The 17,778-nt window shown below is 38.8% G+C and overlaps 1 protein-coding gene across 2 annotated transcripts in view; it reads right to left on the reverse strand.

Annotated features, from left to right (window-relative positions):
* The window catches only part of CSNK1G1 (casein kinase 1 gamma 1), a 149,540-nt gene that overhangs the window by 63,600 nt on the left and 68,162 nt on the right, over positions 1 to 17,778 (reverse strand). For both annotated transcript variants that reach the window (XM_082850723.1, XM_082850722.1), the window contains exons 3-4: positions 7,652 to 7,692; positions 1,783 to 1,852 (exon numbers count right to left, since the gene is read on the reverse strand). In XM_082850723.1, the coding sequence (XP_082706849.1) occupies positions 1,783 to 1,852; positions 7,652 to 7,692 (111 nt within the window). The remainder of the gene's footprint in view (positions 1 to 1,782; positions 1,853 to 7,651; positions 7,693 to 17,778) is intronic.

A 17,778-nucleotide genomic window follows, 5' to 3' on the forward strand; every position in this document is an offset into this window, starting at 1 on the left:
GGAGCTTATAGTAGTCTTATGGAAGGAGCAGGGTGGATATGCAGTTATAATTAAAAAACAGTCAATGTGTAATCATCAGTAACAGAATTAGGATTGAAAAGCATCCGAATACTTAGTAATAATGGGATAAAATAAGATGACACTTAGGAGGTTCTGGTGATCAAAATCAATTATATAACCAGATAAATTCAGAAAGCCTTGGTTGATGGCAGCTTATGTAAAAAAGACATAAAGGTTTCAACTGAGTAGAACTCCACAAATGCACAAAAGTCAACTATGTAAAATGGCTGTTAAAATAGCTAACCTAGGGGCTTCCCTGGTGGCGCAGTGGTTGAGGGTCCGCCTGCTGATGCAGGGGACACGGGTTCGTGCCCTGGTCCGAGAGGATCCCACATGCCGCGGAGTGGCTGGGCCCATGAGCCATGGCCGCTGAGCCTGCGCGTCTGGAGCCTGTGCTCCACAACGGGAGAGGCCACAACAGTGAGAGGCCCACGTAACGCAAAAAAAAAAAAAAAATAGCTAACCTAAATTAATAGAACTAGTGTGTCCAGATCAAGGAAGATAATAATCCCACTGCCTCCAAATCCAGAGTTACTGGTGCTGTTTTATGAGGCTCATTTAAGAGGGACATCACAAAACCAGGAGTGTGTGTGTGTGTACATTCATGCTTCCTAGTGGAGCAATGACAGTGAAGTACCTGTTAATCACATAACGCAAAAAACTGAAGGAACTGAAGACACGCAGCTTAAAAGAAGACTTGCACGTGAGCAGTGGAGGGGCAGCATATAACAGCTAAGATGAATGCATTTGAGCTGTCTGCAAGAACTCATGTTAGGTTCAATGAAAGACAAACGCTCACCCTGGCCTCCCTAGGATATGACTATGGCTGATTATTGCCATGGTCAGGGTATAAGATGACTTGAATAACACCCAGTGGCTCTTATATAATTGTATATATTTTAGGAAGTGAAACTCAAATTCCTTCAACAGTACCTTCAATAATGGTACTTGAAATAGAAACTATGTTTCAGTCATTCACAAAAAACTGTCACATTGAAGAAGCATAAAGCAGAGGAATGCCTATTAATGTTAAACAATTAAACTAGCACTGGAGGATTTCATCTTCTGCAATAGGAATCCTATGGGTTCAACCTCCTTAGAGTTGGTAACATTTGTTCAGTCAATATATTTTTCTGCAAGCCAGTAAAATATTTCAGAAATTTGACCTTTTTGGTAAAAAAACAGGAATGTTTTTAAAAATTATAAACTTAATTTTTTAAAAATCCTCAGAGGTCATAGGTTATTACAATCATATAGATAGGTCTTCTAAATTAATGAGAACAATAGATAAAGTGACAGTGTTAAGGTATTTCAGAAGATATATTTTAGTAGTATGTCTTTAAAATGGATATATAGTCTCAATGTGGTAAAAACAGCTTGAAAATTACCAACACCTCCTCCTTTCTTTCTGTATACACAAAGGAATGAAAAGAGAATGAATAAACTACCAAAAAGCAAAAACCATTCCATGTGTATTTCAGGTGAACGAAAGCATTCACAGGTTGGTCTGTGGGCAGGCATGGTAGCACAGACCCCCAATCAACTCAACTGCCCTTCTAGATGCCAGAGAGTAAGTAGCTTTTTAGTTGACTATGTGTATTTACCTATCCAGCAAGTAGGGGAGATACATGGTCTGGCAAAAAAGGTAGACAAGAAAATTTACATATGTTAGGGCTTCCAGCTAAGCTATATGCTGAATAAATGGAGGAAACATTGACTTACCTGCACTGCCGAGCTGTTTATAAAACCTGTACTCTAAATGAAGCTGTGGAGCACGTGATTTTATTGGTTCCTGAAACCCAAGAAGAGAAATTGTGATCAGATTTAGACAGTTTTTTCATTCCTAGGTTTTCAGAGTAAACCAGGGCTAAGACCACTTAATATTTTAGAGATGATATTCATATATAATAACATTTTCTTACCACAATTTCTCTTTGAAAGCACATCTAGGGGAAGATGAAGCTGAATTATATACAATCCCTGCCATGGATGTTTAAATAAAAATACTCTGTATGAGACATCACTCAAGGATAGCTCTCTCACCATGAAGTATTCTTCTGAAATATATTCTCCTAGGAAACCAGGTGCCAAATCTTTTAATTAAATACCAGCAAGTAGGGCTTCCCTGGTGGCGCAGTGGTTGAGAGTCCGCCTGCCGATGCAGGGGACACGGGTTCGTGCCCCGGTCCGGGAAGATCCCACATGGCGTGGAGCGGCTGGGCCCGTGAGCCATGGCCGCTGGGCCTGCGCGTCTGGAGCCTGTTGCTCCACGACAGGAGAGGCCACAGCAGTGAGAGGCCTGCGTACGGCAAAAAAAAAAAAAAATACCAGCAAGTATTTCCTTCTTGTTTTATTATGAATTTTGGGTAGTAAATGGTTTTATTATTTATAGAAAAATGATATATGCTCAGGAAAAAAATTTCATATACACAAAAATTAGAAAGAAAGTAAAAATAACCTGAGAGTCTATCATTTAAAAGAAAAGCACTATTAACATTTTGGTGAATGTTCTTCCAAATATTGATTTATACATATATTTATATATAATATAGACTCAAAAATGTATTTTAAATAAATGAGAGCATACTATATTTGGTGTTCTATGTCTTTAAATTCAACATGTGATGATGACATCATTCCATAACAGTAAGTAAAACTATATATTAGTGTGTGTGTGTGTGTGTGTGTGTGTGTGTGTGTGCATGTGTGTACATACACACAAACCTTAACTTTTGGACATTTGAACTGTTTTCAGTTTTCAGTATTATGAATAAAGCTGTAGGAACAGTGTTATGTATATTTATTTTTACACTTTAGAGAATTAAAGACTGTAAATGCAACTAAGATATGTAACTTGTAACTTTAATTAATACAGTGTTCAAGTTTTTAAAAATAGAGTTTTCTAAAGAGCCCAAAGATAAAGCAGCCATACTACCACACTTTGCTCTATACCAAACTTCAAGAATTGGCTGGCTAATCATTCTGAATTGACAGTATATCAGGCAACTAGTTAACAAGAAAATCAAACATTACCCTGAAAGATACATCTGTATATCCATTAGGATGGCTAATATCAAAAACACAGAAAATAGCAAGTGTTGGTAAGGATGTAGGAAATTGGAACCCTTGTGTACTGCTGGTGGGAATGTAAAATGGTGCAGCTACTGTGGAAAACAGTACAGCAATTTCTCAAGAAATTAAATATAGAAGTACACATGATCCAGCAATTCCACTTCTGGATATATACCTAAAAGAACTGAAAACTCAGACTCAAAATGATATTTGTAGACCCATGTTTGTTGCAATATAATTCGCAATAGTCAAAAGGTGGAAGCAACCCAAGTATCTATAAACAAATGGATGGATAAATAAAATGTGGTTACATTTTGTTCCATATGTGTGATGGCATATTATTTAGCCATAAAAAGGAAGGACATTCTGACACATGCTACAAAATGTATGAACCTCGGGGATGGTATGTTGAGTGAAATAAGCCAGACGCAAAAGGACAAACACTGCATGATTCTACTTGTATTAGGTACCTAGAATAGTGAAATTCATAAACAGAAAGTTGAATGGTGGTTGCCAGGAGCTGGGGGGAGAGGGGAATGCTGCTGGTGTTTAATGAGTACAGCATTTTAGTTGAGGAAGGTGAAAAAAAAGTTCTAGAGATGGATGATAGTGATGGGTGCACACCAATGTGAATGTACTTAATGCCACTGAACTGTACAACTAAAAATGGTTAAAATGGTAAATTCGAGAATCAATTCCTTATCAGATATATGATTTTCAAATATTTTCTCCCATTCCATGGGTTATCTTTTCACTCTGTTCAGAGTCCTCTGATGCACAAAAGTTTTTGATAAAGTCCAACCTATCTATCTTTTCTTACTTGTGCTTTTTTGTGTTATATCCAAGAAATCACTGCCAAATCTAACCTTATGAAGCTTTTCCCCTAAGTTTTCTTCTAAGATATTTATAGTTTGGCTCTTATGTTTAGGCCTTTGACCCATTTTGAGTTAATTTTTGTGTATGATGTAAAGGGTCTCACTTCACTGCATGTGGATCTCCAGTTTTCCCAACACCATTTGTTGAAAAAAACTGTCCTCTCCCCATTGAATGGTTATTTGTCCTATTTTTAATATAGGCTCAAAGGAAGGAGAGTTCCACAGCTTCCCTTATTAATTCATGCTGGTGTTTAACAAGTTTCATGGTTTAGAAGGTCTTTATATGTAACTGCAATCTCCACTTACTGAAAGTTTAGCCTATTTCTCTTATATCCTCAATAACAAAGACAAAACAGCTCCCGAATAACCTGTGAATACTATAACAGCTATCTTCAAATAACAAAGCTATTCAGTCATTTCTTAAACTTCCTTTATTCAGGCAAAGTAATTTAAATTTTTTTAACCTTTCCTCACTGGTCATACTTTTTAGTTATTTGATCACCCCTGAAAGCTCTTCCTGAACCCACTTGAAGTTTTCTGCATTTTTCTTAAAATATAGAATCCATAAATCACAGAATTCAGAACTTTCATTGAAGTTATCTAGTCTACAGCTTTGCTTCTAGGAAGGTTTTATCTAAATCAATTCAGGTAGGCTAGAATACTTCAAAGCCCTAAGGAGCTCTATGAAAGAACTCATAACCTTCTCTGATTGCAAAATCAGCAAGCATCAGAGTTGGCCTTCAAGTTTCTCAAGATTCTTGTATTCCAAAAAAATGTATTTAAGACTATACTGTAGAGTCACTTCCTTATTCATTTATCTCTTCAGCTATAGAGTCTCCATTCAGGTTTTAGATCTTCTAATATATCACCATCAAAGCAGCCAATTTCAGAATTTGTCTTTTAGCAAAATCATTAATAATTCACAAGAAACCAAAAGAGACAGTGATGACAAATTGATATGAAACCAGAGGTTGCTCTAAACACTAGGAAGAGGAGTGTTCTTTCTGGAGAAACAGTCTTGAATTCGAACAAACCACAAGAGTCAATGAATTTTAAAAAACACAGATCCTTCTTCAAACCTAATACCTTCAAACTTCATACTGGAAACATTAATAGGAAATAATTCAATCTGATCTTGGGTAAATAAGTTAACAGATTAAAAAAAGCAATATCTCTTTAGAGTTATAGGGCTAAAAGTGGGTGTACACATCACATATATTCAGACATGAGGGGCTTTTTATCACAGACGGAAGGACTTACATCCTTCAGCCAACCCCTTCAGCACGTAGTTGTAGCCTGCTCAACCAACTGGAGCTTCAAGTGCTCTTCTGAAAGCACTATGAATAAAGGACACTGCAAACAATCTATAAGATTGTAAAAGGCAGTAGGATTAGCAGCATGGAGAGAAAACTTTTTAAACAACTGTTAGAAAACCTCTGTTAAAAAGAACCCCAGGAACCTCAGTGATGGGGTAAAGGAGGGGTTCATCACACTAGTTTGTTTACACTGTATCTGATTTTTAAAAAAATGTTCCTAGAAATCCAAGAAACAAGAGCCCACAATGAAGATCCAAACAAAGTAGAACTGAAACACTACCAGCCCCGGCTTCCTTGTATTTCTGTGCCAGATGCTGATTACATTTCCATAGAGGGCTGGCTATTTGCCAGAATCATGGTTATTCTGGAACACACACGCCTGCCTGAAATCCTAAACTGACAGCAGACGGCTACCTTGTAGGACTGTAATGCTTAAGGCAAATTTTGCTGTTACAGTGAAAAGAGCTCAATTACTGCCATCATATCTCCCACAGAGAATACAGCCCCACAGCAAGAGAGGAGGCCCATAGACAAGATTGTCATCCTCTAAAAAGCCTTTATTTAAGGTTTATTTGAAAGAGAAATGAGGTACCGAGGCACACCATACTAGATGACATGAAGTCTATCGACCTTTAACTCTTGGCCATACAAAGAATAAAACTTTAATAAAATGTAAGTGAAATGCAATAGTCAGTCATGTCAATAATGTTATGCAACCTTATCTAAACAGGTCAACTAGTATGAACCTGGAAAGAGGAATCTAGATAGAATGAGTTGCCCCTAACAGAAAGCCTCAGAAGAAGTCTTGATAAATAAGGGGACAATAACAAATATACAGTATTGAGGCAACATTTTAAAGTGTTTTAGGGGCTGCTTCTCCCTATTACTAGTCCCAAAGAATCAAAATTATTCCAACTTGGGGTTTCCCTGGTGGCGCAGTGGTTGGGAGTCTGCCTGCCGATGCGGGGGATGCGGGTTCGTGCCCTGGTCCAGGAGGATCCTGCGTGCCGCGGAGCGGCTGGGCCCGTGAGCCATGGCCGCTGGGCCTGTGCGTCTGGAGCCTGTGCTCCGCAGTGGGAGAGGCTGCAGCGGTGGGAGGCCCACGTACCGCAAAAAAAAAAAAAAAAAATTATTCCAACTTAACAAAACAATAAAACAGAAAAAGTAAAAAAGAGATGAACTAGATAACACTTTCACAGAATAATCAAATTCCCATAAATACAAATATACAGTTAATTCCTTGACATTCAAGCTGAGAAAAATATTTGGTCTGCATTGTTACATGCATTGTCTCTCTTCCTGCTCCAATTTCTCCAACAAAAGTTCCAAGTCAACAAACAAAACACTTGGTTCCCAAGGAGCTACCTGCTCTAAGACCTGCTCCCTGTCCACCTCTTTGTAGAGAAACTAATCTGATGCCTGTCAGTTCTTCACAGGACAACTCTAACTCCTCCACAGACAAGCTTAATGAGAGGAAAGGACCGACCACAGAGCAGGTGTGGATGTGGTAGGGGCAATTCATTAGAAAAGAACAGCAATTACCACAAGATACTTCCTTCAACTATTAATGCTTCTGCCTTCCAACTAATAAAGCCCAAAACTACCTTCAGATCCTGGGAAATGTACTAGGATTTACTAGGAGGACAATATTTATACAGTTTCATAGAAACTAGTTACATAAAGCATTTCATATGGCTAGAAATGGTTTTTCATCAACCTTACATATAAGATAAAGAACTGTTTCTTCTAAAACTATTAATCCTTAAAAATAATAGAATTATTCTTTTTTAACAGGATGTTATTTTCAATGACTAGGTTAGTTATTCATAAGATTAGCAATGACAAAACCAATTGAACTCTTTGCTTCAAATCTGACCACGTAATGTGTTTTTCACGTTTGACGGCTTTTTAAGGCAATGATTAGATGATCACATTCAGAAGTATATTAATAAATACCTTACATTTTTAAAATGGATAAGTCATATTCAAGAATAAGAAAATTATAAAAAAAATAGCACTGTGAAAGGTACAAAGTTTACAGCAGTTACTAGGGTTTTTTTTTTCCTTCCAGCTATGTTTTATAAACTTTTTTTGATTTATCATTGCTAACACTATAGTTAGCATCCTCTAACTATATAGTGTTTTACAGTATACAGTGATTCATCACTGTAACACTATACATATTTGAAGGAAATGACTGTGTGGGATCATATGCAAGGAAAAATAACATTAGTATTTTTGTGAATGGTTACAATTATTTCCTGTAAAAAGATATGTGAAGGGTGAGAGCACTAAAACATAATTACCACAAATACAGATTCTACTCACCAGTTTGATAGCTACATATTCATTGGTGTAGAGATTTTTACCTAGGGGAAAAGCAGAATGTGTATGTTTTAGTGACATTTATTCTGGGAAATGCAAAGCAAAATCTTAGCTTACAGGGTCATGAGAAAGGTCACATTCCCAACGCTGTTCACATATATGAAACATGATTTGTAAGTGAAAAGCCAAACAGAGATAATGAGACCCAGCAAGACAAGAACAAAAACAGCTTGAGAATTTGAAAATTTAAGCTAGACATGAGAATCTTTTATTTTAAAGAAAACAAATCTCGGGGACTTCCCTGGTGGTCCAGTAGTTAAGACTCCACGCTCCCAATGCAGGGAGCCAGGGTTCCATCCCTGGTCAGAGAACTTGATCCTGCATGCATACCTCAGCTAAGAAGTCTGCATGCCACAATTAAGAGTCCACATGTGGCAACAAAGATCCCGCATGCCACAGCTAAGACCTGGCGCAGCCAAATAAATAAATAAATATTTTTTTAAAAAATGAAAGAAAAGAAAACAAATCTCTTTGTCTGTCACACACACATTTTGTTATTTAATATTTCCCAACTATTGAGCTATGAGGCAACCCAAGAAGAAGAAATGCCAGAATTACAAAGATAGAGAGATTTTAACTCTTGGCACAAAAAACACAAACCCTCATTTTTCTAACTCACTGACAAGTAAGGTTTTCTTATTTTTTGTCATGGTATTTAGTATCAACTTTAGTTGGCATAAAGGACAGTGTGAAATAAAACCAATTATTGGCCTACTCCTTTTGGAAAACTCATCTACTGTCTCTAAGCAGATGATTCTCAAAGCTGTTTTGACTCTTCACCAGAACTCAAGCGCTACATCTTCACCTATATGCAGAAACAGCTCTCCACCCAGACAACACTTCACTCAAAGTTCTTCCTGCAGTTGTAACCTTTTTCCTCTCAACTTCTCTACTTACAGAAATGGAATCAATATTCTTCTGTACTAGACATCTAGAGTCAGAACCTGGGGTGAGTATAAGAGCAACAACCATCAGTTAGTGAGCCCACAGTACATGCTGGGTACTTAGCTACCTTTACCTCTTCAACTCCATTAGTCCTGAAGGCTAATTTTAATTCCTTGTGAGTGCTTAGTCTAGACCATATAGCTCAGCCACTGCACTGGACTTCACATTGCTTCTTACATATCTGTCCTATCTTATTTAGCTGGACTATAAATATCTTGAGAGTAGCGATTTTATTTAATGGATCTATCAATGCCCTATGGTGCTTAAGACCATGTTCTGCACATCTCAGACACTCAAAACCTTGACTGATTAAAAGTTATAAGTACGTATAGTATGACTACTTTTTAAATAATACATGTAGGTAAAGGTTATATATACACATAAACGTACATATATATATGTACATAGCTGAATATATATGCATGGAAAAGGATACATAAAGATGTATTAAGGTATTAAGATGACTGTTTCTGGGCTTCCCTGGTGGTGCAGTGGTTGAGAGTCTGCCTGCCGATGCAGGGGACACGGGTTCGTGTCCCAGTCCGGGAAGATCCCACATGCCGCGGAGCGGCTGGGCCCGTGAGCCATGGCCGCTGGGCCTGCGCGTCCGGAGCCTGTGCTCCGCAACGGGAGAGGCCACAACAGTGAGAGGCCCGTGTTCCGCCAAAAAAAAAAAGAAAGATGACTGTTTCTAATTTTCATATAATATAGGTTATTTTGATAATGAACAAAAAACAAACCCTGCATTTTGGGAACAAAAGGCTGCTTGTAATATTGGTTATTTTTAACAAGCTCTAGACAATAGATGGCCATTATACTTTTAATACAGTTAAAATTATACCATTATACTTTTAATACTGTTATCAGTTTTCCCAGTACTTTTATGTGGAGAAGAGTACACTAACTTAGGAATAACTTTTGTCTGCAAACAACATTAATAGAGAGGATTCACAGGTTGCCAGACAAACACCTAAGACATTATAAGATGAATAACTTCTTTTTTAAAGGAGCAAAAGTAGAAAATAGCCATTTTTTCCCTCTCTGTATTAATTGCATTAAGTTCTAAAAGTTAATTTGTGTTTCTGATTAATGTTCCCACCAAAATCATTTTAAAAAATATATTTGATGAAATTGTGAAAAGGATACCAACAACCGGGAGAGGACGAGATGAGGTAGTAACAGCCAGCTCCCAGGCAGATTAAAACTCCAGCTTGGCCACAGACTTCTTCCATGCGAGACAGGATGCTGCATGAAGATTTTTCAGGAAAGCCCTTCCCGGCACTGTATAAGCACAGTTATTGTGATCTAAAACTTATTTTAGCAAAGGGCTGACCCTAAAAACTCATTACTGCTTAGAGGAAAATGGTCAAGTTTAAAACTGTAAATGTGTTTGGGGAGGGGGATGTCTTTCTGAATTGGACACTCCCTCCCAGTTTTAGCAGTAAGAATTACTGGGGGGTAGGGAAGTAGGGGCACCGAAATTCACCCCTTACTCATTTAGAGTACAATATGACTTCACTGTTAAAGAATTAAATTAATTTTTGAAGTATATGCTTAAAGTAACAGATCTTTAATTCAAATAGATTACAACTTTTAAAGTGAATTGAGGGCTTCCCTGGTGGCGCAGTGGTTGAGAGTCCACCTGCCAATGCAGAGGACACGGGTTCGTGCCCCGGTCCGGGAAGATCCCACATGCCGCGGAGCGGCTGGGCCCGTGAGCCATGGCTGCTGAGCCTGTGCGTCTGGAGCCTGTGCTCCGCAACAGGAGAGGCCACAACAGTGAGAGGCCCGCGTACTGCAAAAATATATATATAATTAAAAAAATAAATAAATCAATAAAGTGAATTGAGATGGTGGTATCAGTGTAAGCCTAGTCATCAATCTGGATTCTCATCTGTGAGCAAGAAAAGAGAGAAGGCAATCACAGGAGTCTCAGAAAGGATGTACTTTCCTTTCTTTCTCCCACCACCTCCCCACAAGGTGTGAAAAAATGAGTAGAATTTTAACAGTTGAAGAAGGGAGAAAAACACATCTCAGGGAGAAGAAACTGTATGAGCAAAACAATAAAAATGAGAAAACAGACGGTTTAGGAAGAGAATGGGCGATGGTCTTGGGGTAGATGGACCATAAGTTGCACCATGAAGATCAGGAAGGAGTAGGGATGGGCAAGGAGTGGTTAGGGCAGCAAAAGAAACTAGAAAAGTAAGGGTGAGTCCACATTAGGAAAGTCCTCAATGCCATCTTAAAACTTAAAATGAAAGGTTTCTGAGTAGGGTAGTGACATGATCAGATCTCTGATTCAGAATAACTATACCTCCTTTGTAAAGAGGTATAAAAGATTAACCAGAAAAACAAGACACCAGAGGTAAGGGAAAGTATTTGAGTATTTAATACCCCTCATATGCAAATATCAGACACCTAAGATGAGCAACACTCACTTCTCACCCTTCAGAGACTGTATTCTAGATCCTCACACAAGACCCTGCACATGGTGCCTCAGAGTTTGATAAATAAATCATACAAAGTGATAAGTGTTAAAAAAAAAAAGAAATATGAACAAGTCAGTAGATGACTTAGATGAGGGAGGGTAAAGCATTTGGGCACAAATGGCACTTGAAGTGAGCCTCTGAGGACAAACAGGAGAGGATAAAGAGCATTTCTTATAAAAATACTAATTTGAACATTGAGGTGGAGAAATGACAGAAAATGCAGAGAATGTGATAAAGTATGAGTGGACCAATATGAAAGGAGCACAAAGCATATGGGGGAGAATGGTGAGAAATGAAGCCAGAAAAATCCACATGAACAGAGTATGAATAACCTTGAAAGCCAGCTTCTTGCTCTGAAGTAAATACTTTTCCTAAATCCTCACTTTTTTTTTGAAGATTTGGGGGAATCTTTTTTTTTTTAAAATAGTAAAACAAACTTGTTATATTATAGAAATCGTGCAGGGACTTCCCTGGTGGCTTGGTGGTTAAGAATGCACCTGCCAATGCAGGGGGCACGGGTTCGAGCCCTGGTCTGGGAGGATTCCACGTGCCACGGAGCAACTGGGCCTGTGAGCCACAACTACTGAGCCCACGTGCCACAACTGCTTAAGCCCATGCGCCTAGAGCCTGTGCTCTGAAACGGGAGAGGCCACTGCAGTGAGAGGCCCATGCACCACAGCGAAGGCCCACACGCAGCAACGAGGACCCAACGCAGCCAAAAAGAAAAAAGAAAAAAAGAAAGAAAGAAATCCTGCATAGTTTTCTTTTGGAGGAAAAACAAACAAACAACCAAACAAGAGTTCAAAGAAATCCCAGGCCCTTATGGATCTGCTTATTCCAGAGTCTAGAAGGCCTCACGAATCAGAGGGGAACCTTTTCCTCATTTTCCCTGTGTTCAGCTGGGCGGCCCAGTTTTCACAGCTCAGTTTACCTTCAACAGTGTGACCTTTACATCTCCTGTGAAGGTGGGAAAGAGTAGCTGCCGGGCGATGCCAGGGAAGGAGGGGATTTAGTGATGCAACTGCTCCATATATATATATATATATATATATATATATGTATATACTTGCAACTACTCTTCCTGTTTTTAGCACCTTCTGCATCCCAACTTTTTGAAATTCCTACTGTCTCCAATTCTTGAACTTATTGATATCTGGTGTATTCTATGTTACAAACTGGCCTACCCATTAAATCATTCAGCTTTCTCTGGACTGCTAAATTAGTTACCACTTAACGGCTTTCCAGCTTCCAGAATTTTGTTAAAATTTCTCACCTGTTTTTATCTTCTCTCTCTCTCTCTCTCTCTTTTTTGGTTCCTGGTGGTTTTTATGCCTTAAAAAAAATCCCTTTTCCAAATATACATTATAAAACTGAGGCAGTGACTTCCCCTGGTGGTGCAGTGGTTAAGAATCCACCTGCCAATGCAGACACAGGTTTGAGCCCTGGGCCAGGAAGATCCCACATGCCGCAGAGCAACTTAGCCCATGCGCCACAACTACTGAGCCTGCGCTCTAGAGCCTGCAAGCCACAACTACTGAGCCCACGTGTCACAACTACTGAGAAGCCCGCGCACCACAACGAAGAGGTGCCCCCGCTCACTGCAACTAGAGAAAGCTCACGTGCAGCAACGAAGACCCAATACAGTTAAAAATAATAAATAAATTAATTTTAAAAAATAAAATAAAACTGAGGCAGCACTCAGTTTCATCAACTTACACATATATTATAATTAGTTATTCATGCATCTTTTCACCTCCACTAGGCAGTGAATTTCCTAAGGACAAGAATGTTCCACTCATCTGTTTATCCCTAACGACCAACATGGTAATTGATATATAGTAGGTAACAGATGCTTGCTGAAGTGAACCAAATTGACTTGATATACAGAGAAGGTTCTTCTGAGAAAGTTTTAGGGCAATTAAAAAAAAATTTAGTTTAGAATCAGATTATGGATAATCCTAAGTGTGAATACAGGAGTTTTGACTTCATTATTCAACTTGTGAAATCACCAAAGATATTTGTGCTAAGAGGAAACGTATAGTGGTGAAAGTTGTATTTTAAAAATATTAATCTGGTCCCAATGTATACGATAAAAGAGACAAGAATACCTATGAAGAAAATGAATAGGAAGTTTTTATAGTAGAACATTTAAAGAATAACATCTACCACAGTGTGGTTATGATGATTACACGAGTTAGAATATGTGAAAGTACTTTGTAAACTGCAATGTCCTAGATAAATCTAATTTTTCTGACTTCTATTATCACGGCAGGTATGATGCAATAATTCCTTGAAGATAACTTTAAAAAATAGGATTTATAATCAAGGCATTTAGAAGAAAAAACTAACAACCTTTGGATTACATATAAACATGAGGGAAAAGGAAAACAGAAGGGTTAAAGTTGATGCTTTTAATTAGAGGAGAACAGAAAGAAAACCAGGAGAGTAGGCAACGATCGTTTCACTCTACCATGATGCCTTCCTCCAAGTTCTCACTGAACCTAAAAGCAGCAGACAAATTATGAAATGCCTCTCAGCTTCAATTTTTGTACCTGTATAAAAGAATATAGACACAGAAGCATAATGACACAGCTTATGTAACACCAAACATGATAGCTAATACATTACAAAATGCTAGCTTGCTTTTGTTTGCTTACTTTCTCTGCTTATTTCAAAACAAGCTGAATACCTCACCCTCTTAAAAAGCAATTTTCCTTATTCCTAAGAGGCCCTGGAGGTGACTAGATAATTCTCCTGAGCTATGCATCATTCAAATGAATTCCTTTGCCAGGGGGCATCATTAAGACTGAAGAGATCAGGGGAATTCCCTGGCAGTCCAGTGGTTAGGACTCCATGCTTTCACTGTCGTGGCCTGGGTTGAATCCCTGGTCAGGGAACTAAGATCCCACAAGCCATGAGGTGTGGCCAAAAAAAAAAAAAAGACTAAGAGGTCAATACAAAACACAGCCAAGTGGAAGGCTAGACAAACACTAAGCCACTATTCTCAGTGATACACAAAAATTTTGCTCTGGAAGAATTTAATTACAAAGATAGAGGGTTACAATCCTGCCCATTTAAAATGAATGACTGCTTCATCATACAAAAAATTATATATACATATGAATGATATATCAATAAATGTGAGAAAGGCAGTTTACTGAGCAGAAAAATACCATTGATGAGGTGGCACAATCCCAAGCACTCAAAGCTTTTAGTTGCTGCACAAAATCCACAATGCTTCCCAAGGTCACTTCCTGGCCACGGGTTCTTTTATCGTTAATGTAAAAGAAACTGCATTACATAGTAGTTTTGGGAGCTTTACGTCCAAACTCAGCCCTTTTGAAGCAGCAGTCTCAGATGTGTAGCTACCCATAAAATCCACTGCATGAAGACTTCCTGTTTCAGTAAATCGCCTACAGAGACAACATTTATGGTAAGCTTCATCAGACAAAGCACTATTTCAAAGAACCAGCAGGTGTCAGTTCTCAGAGTCACGCTGATAAAGGAACATACAAGCCTCGGTTCCCAGTTTAGTTAGATCTCCAGCTGTCAGATTTCTTGCCGTAAAGTGAAAGTAGTACATTTATAGATTACTACCTAGAACTTGTCAGAAAAAAAAAAAAATCCAGCCAAATGAATGTGAGGCAATTAGTAGTTAAAACAAGAAACCCATCTATGGTTCAAGATGGCGGAGCAGAAGGACGTGCTCTCACTCCCTCTTGTGAGATCACTGGAATCATAACTAACTGCTAAACAATCATTGACAGGAAGACACTGGAACTCACCAAAAAAGATATCCCACATCCAAAGACAAAGCCACAGTGAGACGGTAGGAGGGGCGTAATCACAATAAAATCAAATCCCATAACTGCTGGGTGGGTGACTCACAAACTGGAGAACACTTATACCACAGAAGTTCACCCACTGGAGTGAAGGTTCTGAGCCCCACGACAGGCTTCCGACCTGGGGGTCTGACAATGGGAGGAGGAATTCCTAGAGAATCACACATTGAAGGCTAGCAGGATATGATTACAGGACTTCAACAGGACTGGGGGAAACAGAGGCTCCACTCCTGGAGGGCACACACAAAGTAGTGTGAGCATTGGGACCCAGGGGAAGGCGCAGTGACCCCATAGGAGACTGACCCAGACCTACCTGCTAGTGTTGGAGGGTCTCCTGCAGAGGCGGGGGGGGGGGGCAGCTGTGCCTCACCACAAGGACAAGGACATTGGCAGCAGAAGTTCTAGGAAGTACTCCTTGGCGTGAGCCCTCCCAGAGCCCACCATTAGCCCCACCAAAGAGCCCAGGAAGGCTCCAGTGTTGGGTCGCCTCAGGCCAAACAACCAACAGGGAGGGAACCCAGCCTCATCCATTAGCAGACAAGCGGATTAAAGTTTTACTGAGCTCTGCCCAAAAGAGCAACAGCCGGCTCTACACACCACCACTCCCTCCCATCAGGAAACTTGCTCAAGCCTCACAGATAGCCTCATCCACCAGAGGAAAGACAGCAGAAGCAAGAAGAACTACAATTCTGCAGCCTGTGGAAGGAAAACCCCATTCACAGAAAGTTACACAAGATGAAAAGGCAGAGGACTTTGTATCAGAGGAAGGAACAAGATAAAACCCCAGAAAAACAACTAAATGAAATGGAGATAGGCAACCTTCTAGAAACAGAATTCAGAATAATGATAATGAAGATGATCCAGGGCCTTGGAAAAAGAATGGAGGCAAAGATTGAGAAGATGCAAGAAATGTTTAACAAAGACCTAGAAGAATTAACAAACAGAGATGAACAATACAATAACTGAAATGAAAAATACACTAGAAGGAATCAATAGCACAATAACTGAGGCAGAAGACCGGATAAGTGACCTGAAGACAGAATGGTGGAATTCACTGCTGCTGGAACAGAATAAAGAAAAAAGAATGAAAAGAAATGAAGACAGCCTAAGAGACCTCTGGGACAACATTAAACACAACAACATTCGCATTATACGGATCCCAGAAGGAGAAGAGAGAGAGAAAGGACCCAAGAAAATATTAGAAGAGATTATAGTCGAAAACTTCCCTAACATGGGAAAGGAAATAGCCATCCAAGACCAGGAAGCACAGAGAGTCTCATACAGGATAAACCCAAGGAGAAACACGCCGAGACACATAGTAATCAAATTGGCAAAAGTTAAAGACAAAGAAAAATTATTGAAAGCAACAAGGGAAAAATGACAAATAACATACAAAAGAACTTCCATAAGGTTACCAGCTGATTTCTCAGCAGAAACTCTACAAGCCAGAAGAGAGTGGCATGACATATTTAAAGTGATGAAAGGGAAGAACCTACAACCAAGATTACTCTACCCGGCAAGGATCTCATTCAGATTTGATGGAGAAATCAAAAGCTTTACAGACAAGCAAAAGCTAAGAGATTTCAGCACCACCAAACCAGCTCTACAACAAATGCTAAAGGAACTTCTCTAAGTGGGAAACACAAGAGAAGAAAAGGACCTACAAAAACAAACCCAAAACAATTAAGAAAATGATACTAGGAACATACATGTCAATAATTACCCAAAACATGAATGGATTAAATGCTCCAACCAAAAGACACAGGCTTGCTGAATCGATACAAAAACAAGACCCATATATATGCTGTCTACAAGAGACCCACTTCAGACCTAGGGACACATACAGACTGAAAGTGATGGCATGGAAAAAGATATTCCACGCAAATGGAAATCAAAAAAAAGCTGGAGTAGCAATACTCATATCAGATAAAATAGACTTTAAAATAACGACTGTTACAAGAGATAAGGAGGGAGACTACATAATGATCAAGTGATCAATCCAAGAAGAAGATATAACAATTATAAATATATATGCACCCAAAATAGGAGCACCTCTATACATAAGGCAACTGCTAACAGCTATAAAAGAGGAAATCGATAGTAACACAATAATAGTGGGGGACTTTAACACCTCACACCAATGGACAGATCATCCAAACAGAATATTAATAAGGAAACACAAGCTTTAAATAACATGACAGACCAGATAGATTTAATTGATATTTATAGGACACTCCATCCAAAAAGAGCAGATTACACTTTCTTCTCAAGTGCGCACAGAACATTCTCCAGGATAGATCACATCTTGGGTCACAAATCAAGCCTCAGTCAAATTAAGAAAATTGAAATCATATCAAGCATCTTTTCTGACCACAACGCTATGAGATTAGAAATCAATTACAGGGAAAAAACTGTAAAAAACACAAACACATGAAGGCTAAAAACTACAATACTAAATAACCAAGAGATCACTGAAGAAATCAAAGATGAACTCAAAATACACCTAGAGACACATGACAACAAAAACACAACGATCCAAAACCTATAGGATGCAGCAAAATCAGTTCTAAGAGGGAAGTTTATAGCAATACAAGCCTACCTCAAGAAACAAGAAAAATCTCAAATAAACAATCTAAACTTAGGAACCTTATACCTAAAGGAACTAGAGAAAGAAGAACAAACAAAACCCAAAGTTAGCAGAAGGAAAGAAATCATAAAGTTCAGAGCAGAAATAAATGAAATAGAAACAAAGAAAACAATAGTAAAGATCAATAAAACTAAAAGCTGGTTCCTT

This window comes from Leucopleurus acutus (assembly GCF_964270905.1).
Source record: "Leucopleurus acutus genome assembly, chromosome: 1".
In the NCBI taxonomy this organism is placed as follows: domain Eukaryota; kingdom Metazoa; phylum Chordata; class Mammalia; order Artiodactyla; family Delphinidae; genus Leucopleurus; species Leucopleurus acutus.